This window comes from Engystomops pustulosus, chromosome 11 (assembly GCF_040894005.1).
Source record: "Engystomops pustulosus chromosome 11, aEngPut4.maternal, whole genome shotgun sequence".
NCBI classification, from domain to species: domain Eukaryota; kingdom Metazoa; phylum Chordata; class Amphibia; order Anura; family Leptodactylidae; genus Engystomops; species Engystomops pustulosus.
The window spans coordinates 71,576,423-71,595,285 of record NC_092421.1 but is presented as its reverse complement, the minus strand read 5'-3'; the positions used below and the strand labels follow the sequence as shown (position 1 = coordinate 71,595,285).

At 44.7% G+C, this 18,863-nt stretch overlaps 1 protein-coding gene across 1 annotated transcript; it reads right to left on the bottom strand.

Annotated features, from left to right (window-relative positions):
- Positions 1–858: 858 nt before the first annotated feature.
- Positions 859–17,682, bottom strand: OAT (ornithine aminotransferase). The gene is made up of 10 exons (XM_072129888.1): positions 17,540–17,682; positions 7,718–7,946; positions 7,237–7,461; positions 5,362–5,457; positions 4,229–4,356; positions 2,976–3,098; positions 2,773–2,901; positions 2,528–2,641; positions 2,294–2,438; positions 859–1,355 (listed from the first exon to the last, which is right to left on the bottom strand). Exons 2-10 carry the CDS (start codon positions 7,914–7,916, stop codon positions 1,195–1,197), a joined length of 1,320 nt encoding a protein of 439 aa, XP_071985989.1. The 5' UTR covers positions 7,917–7,946; positions 17,540–17,682; the 3' UTR covers positions 859–1,194.
- Between the last annotated feature and the right edge of the window lie 1,181 nt (positions 17,683–18,863).

Below are 18,863 nucleotides of genomic sequence, written 5' to 3'. Positions count from 1 at the left end.
CTGATTCTGAAGAGACTTTACAGTTTTGTTTGCACATCCAAGTATGAGCTGTCAGGTTATCCACACACTGTACCATGTATACCGGAATATAAAACATGACCATTTCCATAGACCATTCATCTCTGGTCAGGGAATTATCAACGGGGGGGGGGGGGGGGGTCTTTTCATTCAGGGAGTGTCTACACAATTTTTCAGATGCAGTTTGATGCCCAAACCAGGAGTGGATGTGAAAATAGAGGAGCAGCACTTAAATGACAAGTCCTCACCCATTATGATCCACACCTGCTTTTGGCTTCAAAAACTGAATGTGTGGCTGCACCCTCCCGGGTTGAGTAGCAGGATGAACAGGTGTCCTGCTTCTCCATTCTATTCTAGAGAATTGAAAACTGCAGAGCACAGCACTGACAGATGTTGAATGGCTGAGTACAGCGCTCTGCTATCTCTGAGCACCCCATAGAATGAAGTGGCAGGATAAGCATGATTGTCCTTTACACTTTACCCATTAGTCAGAAGAAGGCGCCCCCTTGTTCTCCTGATCACAGGAGGTCTAGCAGACCAATCACCTTGTTATCCCCCATCCACAGGATAACATCCTTGTTTGGGACAACCATTTTAAACACAGAGTTACACCAATCCATGGAGACATCCAGCCATCAGTGACAATGAGACTTCTGTTTTCTGGGACAACTCCTTTAAGTTGGCTCTCCAGTAGGAACTAGTAAAATTCCTTCATCAGTTCATTATGAGACAACTGATGCCCCCCATAGAATAGACCCCTATAAATCCCCTCTATTCATTCTTTAAAACCATGAGGCAGGTTCAAGGATAACTCGATACAAAATCCACACTAGTCACATACAGAGAAGCCAAAACTTTATTCACATTTTATAAGCGTCAAAACACATAATATCTAGAAACCAAAATATTAAATATTTTCTACTTTTTTTACTATAAATAACAATATATAGAGAAATAACACTAGATACAAGAGCAAGTAACAGAGGGCTGTATGAGCTCCCTATGGCAAACTAGTTCCATTCCCATCTGAAGACCCCCGCAGCCCTCACTATACAGGGGGTCACTACTAGTTTAATAGAGGGCACACTGTGTCCATTTCACCAAATTTCAGAACACCCCAAATCCCTTAGAGTATCCAATTCAGGTGTCACATAAGCAGTACATGAGAGAGATGGATCAGAAGGACAGGAGGGTCTTATGGATGATCTCAATACATTCCTGGATCTCGTCCTCCTTGATGGTTAGTGGTGGCGCCAGTCGGATGATGTCTCCATGAGTGGGCTTGGCCAGAAGTCCATTATCACGTAGTCTGAGGCAAACCTTCCAGGCATCACAATCTAGGAAGGCAAAAGGGAAGAGTTTAATGACTATAGAAACACTAAACATCACGTATTGCCCCGGTGGTTCTGCACAATGTGCCCAGTCTTGATAAATTCCCTACTGTAAGTGATTACCAGAGATGGAGCAATGTGCCCAGAAATATCTGACCCTCCCATACTTTGCCCGCTGCTCCATCATACCCCTGCTCTCCCAATAGCCAGGGGTCCCAGCAGTCAGACCCTCACTCGTCACTTCCAAGCTTTGTATAACCTATTTAAGGCAGTCAGTCAGTCCTCCATTTGTCAGACCAGTGATGAGGGTAGACAGGTTTCTCATTTAAAAGCCTTATGGACCCAGCAGGAACATGAATGGTCAGGTCTGAAGGCCTCTTGCTTGATTCCTCTCCTACAATGGATTCTGCAGTGAAGCCGTTAGTGAACTCCCCCCATAACTGGTACAATTGGGGGTCCGGCTTACAGGTAGGTTTCTCAGCAGAGGTCAGAAACATTTTAGCAGAGACTTATATTATATAAAATTATATAGGCCACTGGTTATGTTGAAAATTCTTGCCAAAACTGGAGTCAAGTTTGGTCCTTTAGTCATTTTAATATTAATTTATTGACCTACATGAAGACCAATATAGCAAGTGATTACGGATAGAGCCAAGCAGATGAACACAATATGGCTCTATTCATTCACCCAGTTTGCCTTGGCCTGTGAAGAAAGCCGTCATGTCTGGGTTCTCCTCTCCAACAGAAGACCCTGTGGCTTGTTTGGCTCAAGATTTGTATCATTTAGTCTTATTTACATGAAATACAAGTCTATGAAGCAGGAAAACTTCCCCCCGGACACATCTGGATACAGCAGAAGTTACATAAATGGCCAAAGATTCCATGACAAGCAGAGGTGTCTTCAAATCTACCATACATGGGATGTCAGAGGTTCTCAGCGTTACCTTTAGTTTGCTTTATAACGATAGCGTTCAGCAATCCCTTTCCTCTCACAGCGGTGACAATGTCGGAGGGGGTCTTCATGAGTTCTGCTCGTAACAGCTCTCCCATCAGGTGGGCATTTTCTGCCAATTTCTCCTCCTCTATGACCTACATAAAAAACATCAGGCCAATAAATGTAGTGATGGGGAATGTGTGGAGTATTATGGACTCCTGCATGAATCATACTGGTACACTACCTCCAGAGAAGCCATGGCCACGCGGCACGCCAGAGGATTGCCTCCATACGTGGACCCATGTTCTCCAGGCTTAATTGTGAGCATCACTTCATCATCGCACAGTACAGCCGAGACCTGGGGAAAGAGCAGATCACAGTCACATCTAGTCCAAGCTACAGGCAAGAACCTTCCGCACTTTGAATGCAAAATAATTTTTGGGGTCTCTACTGAAGACCCCACAAGAACATGGTGTGATCTATACTTACAGGATAGACTCCTCCGGAGAGGGCCTTTCCAAGCACCACAATATCTGGCCGGACATTCTCGTAGTCCACAGCCAGCATCTTCCCGGTCCTGGCCAGACCCGTCTGCACCTCATCAGCAATGAACAGAACCTGTAGAAGAGAATAGAGATCAGCTGCCGCGTTCAGCAGTCAGGATCCATCTTCACGTGTAGGATGTAACTTACATTATGTGCCGAGCACAGCTGCCTCACTCCTGTCAGGTAACCTTCATCAGGTACAATGACTCCGGCCTCGCCCTGAATTGGTTCTACCATGAAAGCTGCAACATTGGGGTCTTGAAGCGCTCTCTAAGGAAAGGGGAACAATTCCTTAATTTTTTTAAAACAATTTAAGCATTTTTTTTTCCATATTTAAGTCCCCAGGGCTGGTGTTCGGAGGAGGCGAACTAGGCAATTGCCCAGGGTATTATACTCCTATAATACCCCCTTGGTTAAATCTCCTGTCTACACATTTATCATGTGTAGTTATGCATTTATAAATCTATCATATGTATCTTCTATCATCCATCTCCCTATCATCTGTCTCTCCTACAGTCCCACATTACAGACACTTACCTACTACTGTGTGTAACTACAAAGTGTTATTAATGTGCAGTATAGGAGCCTCTTACTGACTGACTGCTTATATAATAGTTTTACCCAGGGCCCCACTTTGTCTTAAACCGACCGTGTTTGCCCCCCCCCCCCCCCTAGATTACTACAACAAGGTGTCAAAGTTAGAGAAGTTCACATCCTCTGTGCAGAGATCCTGGTCCCGAGCACAAACCCATCTACTTCTGGTGCTGGATCTGGAAGCCCAATCAAAAACAGATTTGATACAGATTACCCATGCCAAGGGTTGATCAGTATACATGCCCCTCCAGAAAAACCCCTTGCCCCAGATTCCCTGAAAACATGCTTTATCTTTAACATGAATCATCATCTTTCAGATCATATGAGGCTTGCGGTTCTGTGATCTAAAGAACTTGGGATATGAATAAAAACCCAATTTCTGCAGCTCTACTTTCCAATGAGGTCTTTAGTTGCCTGTACCTCCAATTCTGTAGATCACTGAAACAACCCTGGTGGGATGTGAAAGATAAGATAATCATCTATAAGAAGACACCATGTTCCTAGTTACTAAAGGGGTTCTTGAACAAACACTTTCCTCTCAGCAACAAAACTTGACTCGTCTCTGCCGATTTTCACATGAATTTGGAGATTTGTTTTATAGGTGAGATTTCAAATAGGGAATCCTGGAAAGGACATTTCACACCTGACCCGAGGGCTGACTGATAGTTTAATTGGGTAAACTCTGGTGACCGGTTCCCTTTGAAGTTGTAGACAGCTGGACAACACCTCAGCTTACACAATTCACTAGACCATCAGGACATATTTAATAGAAGCCTTTCAATCATTGTACATCACAGGCCACTTACCTCCAGCGCAGGAAGGTCGTTGTAAGGAATTATTTTGAATCCTGGCATAAATGGCCCAAAGCCCTCGTAGCTGGAAGGATCTGTGGAGCTGGATATGGCAGACATTGTGCGACCCCAGAAGTTACCAGCTATGGAAAGAAATAGTCTAAGTAAGACAATGTAACATGGGAGCATGGATAGATGGAAAGTTTTGGCAAAATGAGTTTAAAAAAAATAAAATAGCAGAAATTCAGACAATACCGAAATAACTTGATAACCAACATTTCCTGAACATTCAGCAGCTTAGAACTGTAGCTAAAAATTTTCACATTTGTAGGGACTAAGTTCAGCGTTTCCAGAGGTATAACTTTGTCTTGTCAATTGCACTAGTTGAGGGCTATTTTTGCAATCAGTTCTTTTCAGCTTCATCATTTTGATCACCATAGAGCATTCTCCTAAGGGTGAAGACACACATTGCGTTTTTGGTCCGTTTTTACTAAGTGCGTTTTCAGATCGTTAAAAACGCATGCGGTTTTTGAAAACGCATGCATTTTTGTCCGTTTTTCCGAAAAACGGCCCAAAAACGCAATGTGTGTCTTCACCCTAAGGATTCCCCCCTCAGTTTTCACCATACAGGTCCAATCTTGCTGTACACAGTGTTTACAGATGAGGCAATACCAAATACAGGTGATCCCTTAAAGGGAACCTGTCATCAGGCACCTAATTTTCACTAAAGACATATTGTAAAAGCCCATGACACCTGCATTGCACATTTCTCCCTAAGCATTTGTATTACAATATAATTGTGTGTTATAACTTACTCTTTGCAACCTGACAAAATTCTGGGGTAGTTCCAGGGGCTGGGCTTTGGTATCATGTATTAGTGTAGTGTAATGTGAAATGCTCAGATAACTGGATTTTACTGGAGGGCGTTCACCTTATACACAGCTGACATCTAGATGCCGTAATAGTACTGCACGGGTGTGCAAGACATTGGCGGCCATGCAGTACTTCTACGTCCCGTCCTGGGAAGTGTTTAAGGTCAGGCTATAAACACTAAAATCTGATATTAATCTCCAGCTCTTCTGTGTCACCAATATCATTAGGCAAAGTGATGAAGTTTCCTGCCACAATGCAAGATACATTGATCTTACCTGCAAAAACAATCTGTGCCTTGTACTTGGGCACTCCCTTCACCGTGTATGCCCACTTTCTTGCCAACTTACAAGCAGTTTCTCCACCTTCGACTCCTGAAGAGATAAAGTTCATGAAGGTTCATATTAGAGCAATATACTAAACAGAGGAAGATCTAAAGCCCCTCCAAGACTAAGAATTAGTGCTACATAAGACTTCACTGCAGGAAGTGCAGCCATATCACAAGCCTATGGAAACCATCACTGTACATCATGGATGCAAGTGGCACATTGTAGAGCAGATTTATACTGAATGCAAAATAAATGAATTCCTATTTCTACTTAGAACTGCAGGGATGGTCATAAGAAGCCAAAATGACCATTTAGGAAATTCTAGTCATCTCTGTTCAAAGCCACACATTAGACCCCTTAACCCAAAATGACCCAGAGGAACCCTACGATCAAAATCCATCATGATAAACCATAAACCCTTGGACTATACCACACAGAGGGGCTATGGTAACAACCCAAGAGCCCTTCAGGCTCAAATATCATAATTTTAAAAGTTGATTTTGGAAGGAAGGAGGCCACGAGTAACATGTATAAGATTATTACAGTCACAGTGCCTGGAACTATTAGTCAATAGTTTATCATTAGAGATGAGCGAGTATACTCGTCCGAGCTTGATGCTCGTTCGAGTATTAAGGTACTCGAGACGGTTCGTTGCTCGGACGAGTATTTCCCCTGCTCGAGATCGAGCATTTAATTAAAAAAACACAGTGAAGAACAATGAAGAATAGAATAAAAACAGTGAACACAGTGAACACAGGATCATTTAAGTGAAAAACACAGTGAAGAACACAGTGAAGAATAGATTACAGATGTTCGGCACATCTGCTTACTTGTCGGGAGATACGCGCGGAACGGTGCGAACAAAATAGTATGTGAAGAACAATATATATGTGTGAAGAACACGGTGGGCAGCACGGGGAGACATCGAGGGGCACGGGGAGACATCGAGGGGCACGGGGAGACATCGAGGGGCACGGGGAGACATCGAGGGGCACGGGGAGACATCGGGGAGACTTCAGTGGAAGAAGAGCAGCGGATCCCGGGACAGCGTATCTCCCGACAAGTAAGCAGATGTGCAGAACATCTGCAATCTATTCTTCACTGCGTTTTTCACTTAAATGATCCTGTGGTCACTGTTTTTATTCTATTCTTCACTGTTCTTCACATCTGTTAACTTGTCGGGAGATAATATACGCGCGGAACAGTGAAGAATAGATTGCAGATGTTTGCATACATCTGCTAACTTATCAGAAGACATTCTTTTTCAATTAATTAACACATTTTATTCCCGAACCATGGTCCCTTTGAAAAATGCTCGGGTCTCCCATTGACTTCAATGGGGCTCGTTATTCGAGACGAGCACTCGAGCATCTGGAAAAGTTCGTCTCGAATAACGAGCACTCGAGCATTTTAGTGCTCGCTCATCTCTATTTATCATGCTTTATTTGGATGGTAAATTTTCTTTAAACTACAAATTATGCACAATGAAAGGTCTGTTCAGCTCCTCCTGCTCTATAACATGCTGCCTGCAGATAGGACACTATGTACAATATGCTCCGCTCCTCCTGCTCTATAACAGGCTGCCTGCAGATAGGACACTATGTACAATGTGCTCAGCTCCTCCTGCTCTATAATATGCTGCCTGCAGATAGGACACTATGTACAATCTGCTCAGCTCCTCCTGCTCTATAACATGCTGCCTGCAGATAGGACACTATGTGCAATGTGCTCAGCTCCTCCACCATAAAATATACTAATAACTAAAATTCAGCACCAAGGTTCATAATACACATTCTTCATAGATAAAATCACTTTGCATCTTACCCGTGTTCATGGGCAGTACTTTGTTGTAGTTGAACAGCTTTGTGACATACTCCTCATATTCCCCCAGGACGTCATTGTAGAAAGCCCTGGATGTGAGCGTCAGCTTCTCCGCCTGAGACTTTAGGGCATCAAGGATCTTAGGATGACAATGTCCCTGGTTCACTGCACTGTATGCGCTGAGGAAGTCAAAGTATCTCCTGCCCTCCACATCCCACACATACACACCTGCAGGGGATAGGAAGAGGGGGAGCCGAATTCAATATATGCTCATACGTAGTAATTGATGGAAGACAGGTATAGTAACTATAGTCGCTCATTTAAAGGGCATCTACCACCAGGATGAAGGACTGTATGCAAATGAGCCAGAGGGACTCCTGGTCCCATAGGTGTTAATGGAGCTTGGAGCCCCTCAGGCTCATTTGCATACAGTCTAGATGCCCTGTAAATGGTCCAGTGCTGTAAAGGCCGGGTGTGTACAAACCTTTTCCCCTTTCCAGAGCCACAGGTAGAGGGTGGTAGTTGTGTGCGCCATACTTGGATTCTCTTTCATAGACATAATCTGAGGTGAGTGGTTCCTCCACGCTGCTCTCTGTAGCAGCCGGTCCGGCAGAACTCATGGTGGCCCGTAGGTTGCTGCATAGAGCACCCACAGTGCGCCTCTGGATAAGCTTGGAAAACATTGTGGAAATTCCAAGGAAATACTAGAAGTCCTGAGATGGAAAGGAACAGTCAGATGGACAGGTACACGACAATGTAAGCTCAGCAAGGATGTGGCAGGTTATAAACGTCCAGGGGAACTACCGGCATAAATCCAATAACCATCCAACGCCAAATAACACACGCACACACCGACGCGCAAGTGTGACCATGAAAACCCTCACCACATAGATAAACCTGCTGGGTCACCCTGGCAAACACTCTACAATTATGCAATGACCCCCATCACAGCCAGCGGCTTATCTGACCCGGACTGTGTGTCCAACGATGAAATACCAAGATTATGCAAAGCTTCGTTTTATTGAATTGGGAGGTTTCTCCATTAGAAACCAGGAAAACCCCATCACTGACTAGAGATTAATCTAAAGTGATATTACTTGTTTGTTTAGAGAATAAGAAACCATGAAAATTAATATGACTTTTTGCAAGTTTATAATATCAGGGCCGCCAGGGTCAGCTACAGGTTTCAGGAGGCCCCTGGGCGACAGCCCTTTTGCAGTGAACTTATGCAGCGGCATTAAAAATCCATAAACTAGTCTCCATTACCTAAAATATCCCCTAGTTTATGATACCAATCAGTCCCCTCACGGTTATTTTGTACACAGCCCCACTCACACCCTATAGATTCATTAGCCCTTCACACCCGTATCAATTCCTTATGTACAGCCTTGTGTGTGCCCCCTCCCCCATCACTATGGGCCCTGGCACTTGCCCAATGCCACTGACCCCCCACTCACCCTGTGGCAATGGAGAACATAGAATCTCATGCACCCCCCACCCCCCCGTGTCAGGTTAACCCCCTTGGCATTCAGCAAGTGACTCCAACTCATAAGAACCTTATGACAGGAAGAATCTATAAGCATCTATGTATCCATGTTATCCTGTTACTACAGAGAAATTCTTAGAATCCCCATTCCCCCCCATGACCCAGTGTGGATTCTGCCTGATCTTATAGACTGCAAGGACTGGGCAGAAGTAAGAAGGTGCAACATAACAGGCAAAACTATTGTAATTCTTACTGATTCAGCGCACTCTATGTATTCTATAGGCGACTTATACAATAAATTTAAGGGTAGACCCACAAAACTCCAGTCATGAGACTTATAAAACTCAAACCCACTTTAAGGTTCTCAATTCTGATACCTTAAGTCAAGATCTTCAAAACCTGCCCCACCCGCCAGTCACTTCCTTTGTATTGCGAAAGCTTCCGCTTGTGGTCAGAAGGGTGAACTCCACGCCTTACTATATACTTACTGATGTAGCTGTTACTTTGTAGATTTATCAAGTTGTATAAATGCCTTTGTCAGCAGTCAGAGCCATTTCAGTACTTTATAAAAGTGATAATTCACATTACCAGGCTCCCTGCCAGCCACGTGTGGTTAGTTTATGGGCTAGGGGTCGGCGGGCAGTCTCCTCATGCATTCTTCCTCTACTCTACACCATCCTACTCCTCTCCCCTGTGGCACATGACAGGAATAAGGGGAGGGAGCTGGATGAGCAGGGAGGAGAGGACAGTGACACAGGCTACAGCTGTCCCCTCCCCACACACTGCTGGCAGCGAGCCAAGTAATGTGAAATAAAGTTTTATGCAGAGTGAAAAGATTCAGAATAGCAACAAAGACATTTTTAACATCGTCTATTGGAACCTGTCACCAGCTAAGCATGACATTCCTGGTGACAGGTTCTCTTTAATGATAATTCAAAACTGGAAGAGATTGATTGTGTGTTTTGAGGAACTGCCAAGGGAAAATTAGATGGTAATTGGAAGACACCAGGATGTAACAGAAGCAGATAGGGAATGACTACTTAACCATGTCTGCTCCGGTAAGAAGGGTAATGGGAGCACAGGCAAGGTCAGACAGGTGCTGGTAGTGGGAGATTCCATTATTAGGGGAACACACAGGGTAATCTGTCACAAAGACCGTGCATACCGAACAGTGTGTTGTTTGCCGGGTGCTCGGGTTCGGCATGTTGCGGATCGGGTTGACGGATTACTGGGAGGGGCTGGTGAGGAACCAGCGGTCATGGTCCACATTGGCACTAATGACAAAGTAACAGGTAGGTGGAAGGTCCTTAAAAATGATTTCAGAGATTTAGGCCATAAGCTCAGGGCAAGGACCTCAAAGGTAATTTTCTCCGAAATACTGCCTGTACCACGTGCCACACCAGAAAGGCAGCGGGAGATCAAGGAGGTAAATAAGTGGCTCAAAAGTTGGTGTAGGAAGGAGGGGTTTGGGTTCATGGAGAACTGGGATGACTTTTCTGTGGGCTACAGGCTCTACAGTAGGGATGGGCTGCACCTCAATAGGGAGGGGGCCGCTGTTTTAGGGGAAAAAATGGCTAGAAGGTTGGAGGAGTGTTTAAACTAGAGACCTGGGGGGAGGGCAATTACACTTGTGCAGGGCAAATAGACGGTGTACATAGAGAGCTGGGAAGGGTCATAGTCCATGGGGGAGGAAGGGGGGCTGGAATGAGATTGGGGAATAAGGACAAAAGGAATACGGACAGGGAAAACCATATAAAGTGTATGTACACAAATGCCAGAAGCCTCACAAACAAAATGGAGGAACTGGAACTCTTGATGTTGGAACGGAAATATGATATAGTGGGTATCAGCGAGACATGGCTGGACAGTAGCTATGACTGGGCTGTTACTATAGATGGTTATAGTCTTTTTAGAAAGGATCGTATAAATAAAAAAGGGGGAGGGGTTTGTTTATATGTGAATTCTTGCCTCAAGCCCGTCCTGCGAGATGACATCAGTAACGCAAATGTGGAGTCCCTATGGGTGGAGATAAGAGGAGGGAAAAATAAAAATAAAATATTACTAGGGGCTTGTTATAAGGCTCCAAATATAATGGAGGCAGCAGAGGAAATGCTGATAAGTGAAATGGATGCGGCTTCAAAGCTTGGTGAAGTACTTATCATGGGGGACTTCAATTACCCAGATATCGACTGGGGGGCAGAAACCTGCAGGTCCTTCAAAGGCAGCAGGTTCTTGTCAACAACAAAAGACAATTACCTGTCGCAACTAGTCCTGGAGCCAACAAGAGGGGGGGCACTGCTGGACCTTATCCTTACCAACAGACCTGATAGGATATCAAAACTACAGGTTGGGGGGAACCTGGGGAATAGTGATCATAATATCATTGATTTTGTATTACGCTTTACTAAGAGCGTTAGTGAAGGGGCAACCAACACTCTAAACTTCAGGAGGGCAAATTTTCAGCAAATAAGGGAAGACCTTAAAGGCATAGACTGGGATAATGCTCTCAAGGACAAAAGCCCCCCCCAAAAATGGGACTTTTTCTCATATATTCTGAAAAAGTCCTGTGAGAAACACATACCTTATGGGAAAAAGCATAAAAGGAACAAGAAAAACCCTATGTGGCTAACTAGTCTTGTAAGGAAAGCAATAAGCGAGAAAGATAAAGCGTTTAAGGTGCTAAAACGTGAAGGTAGCGATGAGGCATTACAGGATTATAGAGAGAAAAATAAATCCTGTAAAAAGCAGATAAAGGCCGCAAAAATAGAGACTGAGAGAAATATTGCCAGGGAGAGCAAAAATAATCCCAAATTATTTTTCAAGTATATAAATGATAAGAAACTAAAAACAGAGAGTGTGGGTCCCCTTAGAAATAACATGGGGGTCATGGTGGAAGGAGACGCGGAAAGGGCCAATCTACTGAATGTCGCCTTCTCAACTGTCTTTACCCAGGAAAATCCCCTGGTGGAAGACACAATGAGGAATGATGTAAATTCGTTTTATAATGTCAACAGTTTAACCCAGGAAGAGGTACGGCGCCGCCTCGCAACCACTAAGATAGATAAATCACCTGGGCCAGATGGCATACACCCCCGGGTTCTGCATGAATTATGTACGGTGATAGACAGACCGTTATTTTTAATATTTGAAGATTCACTGAGGACTGGTTATGTTCCACAGGAATGGCGCATAGCAAATCTGGTACCAATATACAAAAAAGGATCAAATAGCGATCCTGGAAACTACAGACCCGTAAGTCTAACTGCTGTGGTGGGGAAAATATTTGAGGGGTTTATTAGAGATGCTATCCTGGAGTATCTCACTGTGCACAACCTTATAACCCAGCGTCAGCATGGGTTTATGAGAGATCGGTCCTGTCAGACTAATCTGATTGGTTTCTACGAGGAGGTAAGTTCAAGACTGGATCTGGGGGACGCTGTGGATGTTGTATATCTGGACTTCTCAAAGGCATTTGACACCGTGCCACATAAAAGGTTGGTATATAAAATGAGACTGCTGGGAATAGGAGAAAATCTGTGTTTCTGGGTAAGTAATTGGCTTAGTGATAGAAAACAGAGGGTGGTCATTAATGGCACATTCTCAGATTGGGTTGATGTTACCAGTGGAGTGCCACAGGGGTCAGTATTGGGGCCACTTCTTTTTAATATTTTTATTAATGACCTTGTAGTGGGTTTACACAGTCAAGTTTCAATATTTGCAGATGATACTAAGCTGTGTAAAGTAATAAATACTGAGGTCGATAGTTTAGCATTACAGAGGGATTTGTGGAAGCTTGAGGGATGGGCAGAGAAATGGTTGATGAGGTTTAATGTAGATAAATGTAAAGTTATGCACTTGGGCCATGGAAACAAAAAGTATAATTATGTTCTAAACGGTCAATTACTTAGTAAAACTGAAGCTGAAAAGGACTTGGGCGTATTGGTGGATGGTAAACTTAATTTTAGTGACCAGAGCCAGGCGGCTGCTGCTAAAGCAAATAAAATAATGGGATGTATCAAGAGAGGAATAGATTCTCATGATAAAGACATAGTTTTGCCCTTATACAAATCCCTGGTCAGACCACACATGGAATATTGTGTACAGTTTTGGGCACCAGTGTATAAAAAGGATATAATAGAGCTGGAACGGGTGCAGAGGAGAGCAACCAGGATTATTAGGGGAATGGGGGGATTAGAATACACTGACAGATTACAAAATTTGGGATTATTCAGTTTAGAAAAAAGACGACTGAGGAGAGACCTCATTACAATGTACAAATACCTGAACGGACAGTACAAGGATCTCTCCAAAGATCTTTTTATACCTAGGCCTGTGACCAGGACAAGGGGGCATCCTCTACGCCTAGAGGAGAGGCGATTTTACCATCACCATAGACAAAGGTTCTTTACTGTAAGAGCAGTGAGACTGTGGAACTCTCTGCCGCAGGAGGTTGTTATGGCGGACTCTATGTACATGTTCAAGAGAGGCCTGGATGACTTTCTGGAGAGAAAAAATATCACGGGTTATGGGGATAAAACATTTATTTAATTCTTGAAGGTTGGACTTGATGGACTTGCGTCTTTTTCCAGCCTCATATACTATGATAATATGATACTATGCCCAGGGGTGACTACTGCAATAAGTTTAAAGAGGAGCTGTCACCCAATTTATCGGCACTAGGAGCTGCTTGGTAAAGTAAGCAGCTCCTAGTGCTCGATCAAACGCCGCAGTGTTAGTGGAAACCTCCGGTAACGCTATCAAACACTGCGGTGGGGTAGGATGTAATTGTTGGACAGCTCGCAAAGCTGTCCGACGTATTCATGAGAGGGCGGGGTTGGGGGCCTGGCTAGGGGCGGTGACTGCCGCCTAGCGCGCGGCAGTCACTGCCGGCCTATGGAGCTAGCGGGGCAGTCCGGGGAAGAGGCAGCGCCTCGGACCTCCCCCTCATGAACTTTGCGAGCTGTCCGATGATAACATTGTACTCCGCCACAGTGTTTGATAGCGTTACTGGAGGTTTCCGGTAACGCTATCACTATAACACTGCGGCGTTTGAATGCGGCGCTATCACTATAACACTGCGGTGCCGAAAATTTAGGGGACAGGTCCTCTTTAAAGGTAGACCCACAAAATTCCAGTCATTTGACTATAAAACTCAAACCCAGTTTCAGGTTCTCAAATCTGATCCCAAAATCAGAGAGTAAATGCAAAAGACACAACCGAGAATAAAAGTCCTAGTCTGCTGCAGTCATTTTTTGGATTCCTATGTGAATCTCTGCACACAGAGCCCAGAGGCCACCCCTCACAAGGTGACACCACAAGGGCTGGGATACGATTGAGATTTCATTGGTTATAAACTACCACAACCCCCTGCACACACCTCGTAAACAAAATGCAAGGTCACACAAGTGCAACTTATACACCAGGGTTAACACTATAGTGACAGCTTGTAAATTGCTGGTTAATGCGTTAAGGACAAGTATTTTCACTTTTTTAAATTAATATGCAACATACAAAGTCCTACAATGACAAAGCCTATACCTAGCTAGTAGACAGATTACATGGAGGGGGCTGGACCCAGATCCATTTTTTTGTGTTTAGGGTCCATTCATCTGATCAGTAGGAAAACCAGATGTTGGACCGTCACAGACCTGAAATTGGAGAGCCTTTCCAATATCAGCTACTATCAGACTCATGTCAGCCCCTCAAATAGACTGCATCAATAACCGTTTATTTAAGAATATATCTATATCCCAAAAAAAACACTAAGGTTTCAACTTTGTGTTTTTTTTTCACTGAACCCATTTTTGGCGTATGGACACAGATTGGGGCTCATTTACTAATAAGCGGCCACACTTTTGTTGGATTTTCCGGCGTTTTCGAGTTTTGAACGGCTGTGACAGGTACTGAGCAGGGGATTGTGTCGCACGGATTCGGACTGAGCGCGGGATTTAACTTTCAAATTGTGTCACAAGACCAAGCACTTACATGCACCAGGAAGATGGTGAACTCCGGGGACCTGAGCGGGGAAACGACACATGCAGGAAATCGGGTGCACAGTCTTAGTGAATCGCGGCACAGTGCATGATCATCGGACAATGCACTTTCTGTGAACTCCTTGGACGGATAAGTAAATGTGCCCCATTGTTTTTTTTTTTGTTCCTGGTTCAGTAATCTGACACTGATGCCTTCCTGACCCATTCTTTTTCACTGACTTTTTCACTGATCTGTCAGTGAACACAAACAGGTTCTAAACTAATCACTGAAAAAACTAAAAGTGTGAAAACGTCCATTGAAAGGAATAGGTCAGTAAAGTATCACTAAAACCAGTATTTATTCTATGATCCACCAGTCAATCTATGGAAGTGGCCAGATCTGATGCGTCACCACCCCGGTATCTCCAATGCTGATTTTTCTTACTCAGCATCAGTTCTATTACTTCAGCCTCTTTCGCAGGGTCACTATTGCTTTTAGGGTTATCAGCTCAGTATTTGCCCTGCTGTGTATTACGTATGTGCACTACAGATTACAAAACCAGGTGTTGCCTACATGTGCCGCCCCCTGCAGCAGAACCATTGGCTGCTGCAGCCATCTCCTCCGTTCACTCCTCTGCCTGTCATTGCACAGAGCTGCACACACCCAAGTTCACTTCGCTCTACCTTGAACTTGCCAAGTTTACCAAGTTGCTACCAGCAAGTTAAAAGTAATGAAGCCAAAGGGAGTTAAGAGTATGTGTAAGCGGATCCGGTCTTGTGACTAAGTGCATTACATGATCGTGAATATACAATGGGTATCAGTGTCAGACTGAGCAAAATATTCCATGACTCAGACCTGCAGCGACACAGGCTTAACCCTGGCATCTAATACTAATACCCGTGGTTTAGTGAACTGTACCTAGTCCACGGACTTTGGGGAAGCTGGCTGGCAATGAATATAATCAAAATTATAGCTTACAATATATTCACTCATCCATCCTAGAGCCCTGATATGCAATCTGCCCACTTAAAAAGGTACCATTGAAGGGTCAGTCTCATCCATTTAGGAATCAGGAAACTCTAGCAAACAGAACAGATTCAATTTAGCCCATTCCCTTGCTCATATAAAACCCCCCACCCCAATATTAATGGTACCATCTTCATTCCATGGAAAAACAATAGGGAGCACTAGGCAATAGAATTTACTGCTCCATAACTGATCGGTTTTACAGAAAGATCACAACTTATGTCACAACTTTGTATATTTGCACACATTTACATTTGTTTCCAAAGAGTAACATCCTGATGACCTAACCCAATAATAAATTATTCAAGCGAACTGAATTTTGGCAGACCTAGTTACATCCACAAGATACATTCTAGCTACTAACAGTCATATCTAAAGCTCCATGGCACCTACTGCCCTGGTTCTAGAGAGGTTTTAGAGCTGAGCCTGAATATTATTGACAAGCAGAATTGTGACGCAAATAGGAGATGCTAAAACTTTTACAAAGACACAAGGTTAACATCAAGAAGGATTAAACAAACCTGTACAAGCAGTCATATCTCAGGATCTATAGCACCACAGCTATGATTTTTGTGACATTCAAACCAAGCCCAAATATTCCTTCCAAAGACAACCAGCGGAATTATGACAACTATCAGCAACAAAGTTACTCCATTTGCAAGCTTATACATCAAGAAGGATTCAACAAGCCTTCACAAATAAGTCTAGTATCTCATGGTCTATACCACCTGTAGAGATGGTTCCTGTGACATTTCCCAAGTTGAGTCCATGGGAATGAGCATAAACCACATTGTTAACAGTTTCCAATGACAGCCACCAAAACTGAGACCCTGGAATAGCAGCTGCTAAAAAGTTTGCCAATGTGCAAACCTATACAGTTGGCATCAAGAAAGATTCAGCAAGTTGTCACAAACCGTCACATGTGGATATCAGATGATGCAACAAAAAAAATTAAGTGCATAAGAAGTTTATTACATTGATACAAGAAATTTCAACCAAACTGCCATTGCTGACGTCTATAATAATCGAATATATAAGATCATGGGCAAATCACTATCAGATCAGATATTTTATAAGAGTATTGAGGAAAAAAAAATTGGAGTACACACGAAAAACAGCAACATAATGCAGAAGGCACCGGCAGATGCGAAATTGTCCTAGATCCGACCAGTGGAAAGCCACTACCCTTCGTTAAAATGTATAGACTACTAACTAGCAGGGAGATGCTGAGCAGGTCAGAACCTGCAAGAACTGCACAGCTACATTATATAATGATGCAATCCTTAACTGCTGTAAATGCTATATATCATTACAGAGGAGGCCACAGCCTGGCACAGAGCCACAACATCTGGGCTACTCAAGATGATACACAGTAACCAATCATATGTGACAGCTGTGGACAAGTCAAGTGAAAATGCATTAATCTTGGAGCCATTTTTTTAGAGAATGTAACAATGTTTATAGACTTTATACATAATATCTATAGGTGGACGGGGCCACAGAGGGTCCCTATCCCTAGTTACTGGTCTATGGATATAAAACCACCACAAAGCCCGCTCACATCACATGATGATCAGGTTACATAGAAAACAACTCAGGTCCAGCAGCTGATCCCCCCCCCCCTTTCCTTCTAAAATCAGTACTAATAGTCACGTGACGCAGGACCCGCAGGATGATGCAATGACATGCGTGCAGACCCCACTCCCCATCATCAGTGCCACCACCTGTCCCGATCATCACAGCGGATATAGGACTCATAATAAGAGACAACTAAGAACCCACCGACCCGACCACAGCTACTAGGGATCTGGGGTCACCCACCTGCTATAACCCGCCAGCTGAGAGCAAGACCGCGCCCCCTTCCCAGCCTCTATATGTATTGTCCCCGGAGTGTGACGTCCGACTGAGTTTAAGCGGATTGGACGCGGTGATCCCCCTTCAGCCAATCGCGTTCCTCAGTTCGAGCCACCTCCTTCACCCCGCACACTTATGTGACAGGCGGAGGGAGGGGCGGAATGTGCAGAGCTCTGCGATCTGCGGCCACGTGACTGCTATGCCCCTCCTCCTCCCCCTCTGTGTATCACACGTATACTGTATATACCGCCACGTCTGGACTGTGCTGCTGAGTATCAGTTGCGATGTCTGGGACTAGACAACGTATTTACACAAACTGTTACTTGCCGTTTTTACATTTGTTTTTAGACTTTTACCCATACCTCCCAACCGTCCCGGTTTCGGCGGGACTTTCACGTTTTTTTAGCCTTGTCCCGCCGCCCCGGGAGGTTAAGAGGTTGTCACGCTTTGTTATGCGTTTTCCCGCACCAGGAGACTTTGTCCCGTCTCCTGGTCCCGGGACACTGACTGCAGAGGAGACAACGCGAGCTCTGCTCCCAGCACAGCCCCTCCTCCTCCTCCCCCGGGCCGCCCCTCCTCCCCCTGTGTGAGCCGTGCCGTGTGTGAGGAGGAATAATCATGGGGGAGGGGGGGGGAGCGTCCTCACCAGGAGAGCGGCTGCTTTGAAGTCTGAGCCTGAGCTGCCAGCTATGCAGGGCACAGCACAGCAGAGCCGTGCCCAACTCTTCCCCCTGCGTGAGCTGCAGTGTCTGAGGAATCATCATGGGGGTCACCTGGAGAGCGGCTGCTGGCCATAGATGTGGAGACTCCTCTGCTCCTTCACCTGATAGCTGTGCAGGGGGAGGGAGGCAGCACAGAGAGATAGCAGGAGATGTGATGTGCCCCCCTCCAGCAGCTACAGACGTCTATTAGGAGCATCTACCAGCATGAGGTAGGACAGTCAAAGACATCATGCACAGTTACAGCTCAGTGTGTGACAGGGCACATCTATCAGGGCTTGTATGGCAGCTTTGTGACATACAAGCCCTGAAATAATCGCAATGTCTTGCGAACCGCCAGACATTGCGATTATTTTGCCCTTCTCCACACCGAGAGGGATATATATAGCTAATAACCCCTAGGCGCACCTGGACATTATACTACGTCCCTGCGGCTAGATACTTAGCGCACCGGGACGTAGTATAGCGTACTGCTTCTGGCACCGGCTCACAAACAGAGCTGGCACCAGACGTAGCGGCTATCAGCTGTCAATCACAGCTGACACGTGCTCTAACACCTGCAAACTCCGACT

Coding starts and splice junctions, on each gene's coding strand:
- OAT (XM_072129888.1), bottom strand. CDS start 7,916: ATGTTTTCCAAGCTTATCCAGAGGCGCACTGTGGGTGCTCTATGCAGC. Junction 3,099..4,228: donor ACGACCTTCCTGCGCTGGAG/GTAAGTGGCCTG, acceptor CCCTTTCCTTAG/AGAGCGCTTCAAGACCCCAA. Junction 2,642..2,772: donor TCTCCGGAGGAGTCTATCCT/GTAAGTATAGAT, acceptor CTCTTTCCCCAG/GTCTCGGCTGTACTGTGCGA.